The following is a 6,447-nucleotide window of genomic DNA, read 5'->3' as shown; positions in this document are numbered from 1 at the left end:
TAAGCAATACTATCTTAGGTCAAATGATGAGGAGAACTACAGTATTTTCCATAAATGTACATATTAAGTACGTATTAGTATTTGTAGCTCTGCGCACATGTCAGTCATATCATTGCATACAGAGCATTTAGCATCTTTGATAAGTCATTACATTTCAGTAAATGAATTGTTGTTTTCTCAGGCAAGAGAATTAAAGGCAAAACATTAAACTAAATCCATAGGCTGAGATTTAAGGCCATAAACTACGGAAGACTAATCCTTTTCCATCATAATCTGTCACGTCAAAGACCAATAATGTTGTTAAACTGACAGAGAGTAGAAGGCTGACTGTACAGGCTAACACAGTTAGTTTCAAAGGTATTTCCCCTTAATTGAATTTCAAACAAGGTGTACTCAACTACAAAAGATCTATATGCCAGGAACAACTGCTCTCTCACACAATTAGGAACAAGTCAGCAAGAGAATATTCCTCAAACATCTCCATTGGTGATGAATGGGACTCTGATTTTATAGACTCACAGTGTAGTCATTTACATAAATACATTGATTTCATTACAAAAACTACTATAGTTACTGAAAAATGTTAACATCACCAAAAACAGGTCAAATAACAGTAATGATGGTCTTTATTTATACAGCAGTTTAAAACATGTTCACTCTTCAAAGTAAATGACAATTAAGTTAAACATTTTTATTTTTAGAATGAAATGCTCATAACTCCCAAATTATATAAAATACATAAATCAACCAGCAAATTGTGGAACTATATAAAAAAAAAAACACACAAATCACATATGAACACGAACCCCCCCCCCCCAATATTAAAAATCGGTTAGATATTATACAATCCAATGTGGGCTAAAATTAGATTATCATTATGGAAAGGAAACATGAAAAAAATACCCCACGTTATAGAAAATATAATACAAATCAAACACGGAGGTAAAATAATGGAATTAATTAACAAAACCAAACTCACTATTTATATATTATTATAGTATATAGTATTATAATATATTGCAATTTTGGCCCATAGGGAATTCCATACAGCAGATTTAGTTGTGCCCCCAAACAGACTAAGTTACCTAAAATGTAATGTAGAGTTTCCAATTCCGAATAGGTAAAAATGTTTATTAATTTATTGTTTTAAATTTAGTAAAAACATAATTTAAAACTCTTTGGAAGGTGAAGTGATGGACTCTCAAACTCTCTGAGACTGCACCATTGAGACCCCACAGGCTCCACTCAGAAACTCTCTGAGACTGCACCATTGAGACCCCACAGGCTCCACTCAGAAACTCTCTGAGACTGCACCATTGAGAGCCCCACATGCTCCACTCAGAATCTTGATCCATTTCTGTGGCGCCTCCAAGTGGAGCAGAACCAACAGTGCACTAACCCTCGGAAGACAAAAAACTCTTTAGGGATTCTGTAACGCACTTGAAGAGTTTTCCGGTTTATAAATGTACAGTTTAAAGGAATGCAATATTTACTTGAGACTTCTTTTTTTACAGGTTGGAAAACCCATTGAAACAACACTTCCAAAAATGGGCACATTGTTACATTTCTGCAGTAATGAGAAACCAAAATACAAATGAAAAAAAACACAAAAATCTCAACATATAAAGAAAGTAATTTAGGTCATTTACATGCCACTTATTCCTGCTTTGGTTAGTCTAATCACTGTGATTGACAGAACAAATGATTAGGGGAGTTGAGTTTTTACCGGCATCATTATGACAGGAATTAAAATATGGGTAGAGCTTCCCAATGAAGTTACAGCCAGTAAAGGAGTAGATGAGAGCTGCAGCATCTACGTCATAGAAGGAGACCAGACCCTCCTCATAATCCACAAACACCCCCACCTTCTGAGGCCGAGACTTCAGAGTGAGAGGGCTTGAAGGCTCAGCGAGAGCTTTGTACTGATTTCCAATACTCAAGCACACAGTCCAGAAGCCATTCATAGGGCACAATGATAAGAAGATGTTCTTCCTGTTGATTGTCTCTCTGGCCACTCCTAAAGCCCACGCAGTCTTCCCTTTGACTTGAACTTCATAGTAAAATCTTCCTGAAGAAAAACTTTGCTTTCCTAAGACACAATTACAAGATAGCCTCTTTGGGTTGTCTAGAAGATTCTGTTTTTTATCACCAAGCCTGACTTGCTTCCCATCATCAGACAGGATAAGATATGGATTGGCTGTTTCAGGATCAAGAGTCACATCCACTGCAAACTGCTGAACCTTCTTCAGCTCAACAACACCACACAGCTTCTTCATCTCTTTACTGAGTGTCTCCTCCAGCTGAGCCAAAGCTCTGCTCATAGTCCCCTCATATGATGAGTGAACTCTGACCTCTGTCCAGTCTTTGGTGGGCGGAGCAGGGTTCAAGGACGGGAAGCTTTGGAGGAGTTGTAGGTGGTCTTTAGTACGTGAGAGCTGCTCCAGCTCTGAGCTTCTCTTCTTCAACTCAGAGATTTCCTCTTCCAGCTCTTTGATGAAGCCTTCAGTCTGTTTCTCTGTTGTTTGGTGCTTCTCTGTAATTACGTCAATGAGCTCAGCCAGACTTCTCTCAACAGACTTTATCAGAGAAGTGAAGACCTGCAAACTGGCTGCTGTCTCTTTGTCGGCATATTCCTTGCTGAGCTTCACTGACCGTTTGAGCTCCTGAATCTTCAGTTGTCTCTCCTGGATCATCTGCTGAACTTCGGCCTCTGTCTTTCCCAGCTCAGCTTTTTTTCCTTTATATTCTTCTAACAGAGGAACAATAAGATGAAGCTTGTGACTTGACTCGGTGCAGAACTGACACACACACATCTGGTCAGTCTTACAAAACAGCTCCAGAGGTCTATCATGCCTCTTACACATTCTGCTTTCCAGGTTCTCCACAGGATCAATCAGCTTATGTCTCGTCATAACTGTGACTTTCTGGTGAAGCTCCAGATGAGCCTCACAGTAGGAGACCAGACACACCAGACAGGACTTTAGGGCCTTCACTTTGGTTCCAGTGCAGACGTCACAGAGAACTTCTCCTGTGTTGGCATGCTGCTCCTCTGAACTGCTGCAGGTCTTCTTTTGAACTGACTGCCTGAACTGAGCAGCCATCTCAGATATAAAAGTGTTGACCCGAAGTTCAGGTCTTCTGTCAAAAAGTTCTTTACACATGGGACACTGTCTCTGGACATTAACGTTCAAGTGTTCTGTGATGCAATTCTTGCAGAAGTTGTGTCCACATGGTATGGTGACTGGATCAGTGAACACATCCAGACAGATGAAGCACAGAAACCGATCTTCAGAGAGGAGACTGCTGGCTGTTGCCATGTCTAAGAAAAAAAAAAATGAAAGAAATAACTTGGAAGTAAAGTTAACTTCATTTTAATATGTAGATCAAGCAAGCCTTTTGCAATGATTTTAAGGTGTATTTCCTAAAAAAAACCTATTATGCTTTTTTGGTCTGATCTGTTAGTGTGTTTTTAAGTTTTTAGTGTACGTAATAGATGTATAAAGTTCAAACGACGGTGCCTAAAAACGCCTTGCCCACATTCCTGTTTGAATCAGTGATGTCAGTGAAGCCAGCCCAGTTTTTCATATGTGCTGCCCGTAGGTGCTGCCTGAGCAAGCACAGCCCGCCCAATGGCTTGTTTCAATTTGGTCGACCAATCACAACAGAGTGGGCCAGCTGACCAATCAGAGCAGACTGGGGTTTTCGGGAAGGCGGGCAATTTTCGTATATTCTAGTAGACCCCAAGAGTACACATATGCTGCTGAAAAGGAGTATAATAGGGGCTCGTTAAGTGTAGTTACTTAAGAAGATCATTGTTTCAAAGATGAATTGATAACACCTCCAGTTTCTATTAAGATCTTTTAACGTTTAAGGATTGTTTCTGCTGCAGGATTTGCCATTTCAGCAGTGCAGTGGCTTCTTGTTCATTGAGGGGGATGAGAGATCTACACACGAGTCTAACCTTACCTAGCCAAAGGCTAGCCTATCGTATACAATCATCATGAAACCAACGTCCAACACATGACCAGTACACAGAATATGCCAGGGGTTACATCAGGCAGTCTCAAAAGGAGGAAAGTATAAATGTAGGAAGGTAAGAATGATTAATCAAAAATACTTTTTCACAAATACAATGATCAGCTGTACTCACTTGTTGTACTCAGAGGCTCTGTTGTACTGTCCACCTGAAGTTGTTTGTTGAGAGAGAGAGAGAGAGAGAGAGAGAGAGAGAGATTTGTCTGGGCTGCAGCAGTGCTTTCTGTTGCTCTGAGTTTTCTGGGTTTCAGTTTCTTTTACTGTAAAGCATGTGGCTGTGAAAACACTCCCCTCCCCCTTTCCCATGCTCTCCATAAAAAAATATTGTATAACTTTGAAGGTAGCCAAATATGAATCAAATTTAAGGGTACAATCCGGCTTCAAGGTGTTATGACGGGAATGTCTGAAAAGCACAATCTCTTTAGGAAAAATGCAAATTAGTATTGAAACAACTGGGAACAAAAACCCATTTATGAGAGCCTGTTTAACCTGCAAACTGACAGATGAGTCCAGATTGTGTAGTGACATTGCTTCAGATTTAACATACTGAGAACAGAGGAGCTGCTCTTTACAAGCAACTGCTATTAACACAGGCCGTTTCCTTTACAATCAGCTCATCAGATCCTTTAGAGAGGACTTCTAGGGCTGCCATGACCTCTGGTGGCCATGTTGGAAAGGTTCAGCTGATCAATAATTGTAGCATGCAAACATATCACAACAAGATTTCCTGATTGGATTCGTTTTTTACAAATTATTAAAATAAGGGAATAGGTTAAATAATTCTTTCTTCACAAGCTGGCTCAAAATCCCAATATTTCTTTCCCGTACATTATGTACAATATTTAAAAAATAAAGTATTTTTAATAATAGTTGCTTTTGGTGATTCTCTCAACATGTTGTTATATTTTGACATTGTTGCAGGCAACTTTAATAAATAGACTATAAATAACCATAGTCATTTGATTCACTGTCTACAGCCATGGTAGCATCCTGTGAGGCTATACTACAGCAGGGCTTTAAGCTAAATGTGAAAGTCAACATGCTCACAGCAACAATGCTAATGCTAACATGCTGGCAGGTATAATGTTTCTGATGGGAATGTAATTAGTTTGATAATACACCAGTAATCTCGAGTTTATTTCTTGGTCCAACAATGTCCAGGAACTGGGAATATTACTTTATTTAGACCTATTTATTACCTTTTACAGTTGGTCCTTATAATAACTAATAATATATCCTTTGTAGTAACAGGACACAGTTATTTATTCTGTTTCAAGATTTCAATGCTATATTTGAAGCATAAAAATACCAGTAAAGAAATGTAAAAATCAGAGTTCTGAAATTTTATTTTAGGTAAACATAGAAACACATTTCTCTTGCTTACCACAATTTAAAAAGACCAAAAAATCTTTTCACTTTATACACGTTATAACCTTTTCACTTTCACTTTGAACACATTCCTACAAATAATATTGTAATATTTTTTACAGGTATCTGTCACAGATTAGTCACATTTTGTGTTTTAGCTTACATACATACTGTAGAGAGCATCATCTCGGCCAACATGGTTTCTAAGACATGTTTGACCAAAAACTCTTTCATTTTCTAGAACATTCCTCAGTATTAAATTCTATTTCCTATTAAAGCTTCCGCCATTGTTCAAGTAAGTCCTGGACTAGGAGATAATGCCGTCTCTGAATTCCTAGCGGCAAAATTGTAAGCGACGCACATACGGCTGTTCATGAATACAAATGATCAACATGACCGACAAGGGACGCCGATCATTATGTATTATGTACTACCAATTAGGATTCATGTAGATACATGCAGTGGTGGAATGTAACTAAATATAAGTACACTAAGAACTTAAGTACGGTACTTAAGTACAAATTTGAGCTACTTGTAGTCTTTTCTTTCCATGCCACTTTCTACTTCTACTCTGCTACATCTCAGAGAGAAATATTGTACTTTTTACTTTAAACTACCCAACAATATTACGGCCTACAAGTCCAGCTGAAATGATTGGACCATTTTCCTGATTATACTTACATATATTTACTTAAGTAACATTTTCAATGCAGGACTTTTACTTATAACAGAGTATTTGTTACAGTGTGGTACTAGTACTTTTACCTAAGTAAATGATCTGAATACTTCATCCACCACTGGATAAATATGAGTGAACAGGAGGGTGAGCGTGAGCAACAAAATCTCAATGTGACAACTATTTTGTTATATTTTTGTGACTGGTAGCCTGGTTCCTTTTTTATTCAAATTTGAACCTTGGTAATATATAAATTGTCAACGTTTATAAAGCTAGTATGAAACAACATGGTCAAACACACAGGGCGAAGTATCTAAGAAATACTTTTAGTAGTCCAGCTACGTGGCCCAGTGTATATACAGTCAGAT

General features: G+C 38.1%; 1 protein-coding gene across 1 annotated transcript; it reads right to left on the bottom strand.

The window, feature by feature from the left end:
• Positions 1 to 608: 608 nt before the first annotated feature.
• Positions 609 to 4,288, bottom strand: LOC144512136 (E3 ubiquitin-protein ligase TRIM21-like). The gene is made up of 2 exons (XM_078242712.1): positions 4,151 to 4,288; positions 609 to 3,319 (listed from the first exon to the last, which is right to left on the bottom strand). The coding sequence occupies exon 2, from the start codon at positions 3,315 to 3,317 to the stop codon at positions 1,677 to 1,679; it is 1,641 nt and encodes a 546-aa protein (XP_078098838.1). The 5' UTR covers positions 3,318 to 3,319; positions 4,151 to 4,288; the 3' UTR covers positions 609 to 1,676.
• Positions 4,289 to 6,447: the final 2,159 nt, after the last annotated feature.

This window comes from Sander vitreus, chromosome 23 (assembly GCF_031162955.1).
Source record: "Sander vitreus isolate 19-12246 chromosome 23, sanVit1, whole genome shotgun sequence".
NCBI classification, from domain to species: domain Eukaryota; kingdom Metazoa; phylum Chordata; class Actinopteri; order Perciformes; family Percidae; genus Sander; species Sander vitreus.
This window is presented reverse-complemented; position numbering and strand designations above follow the sequence as displayed.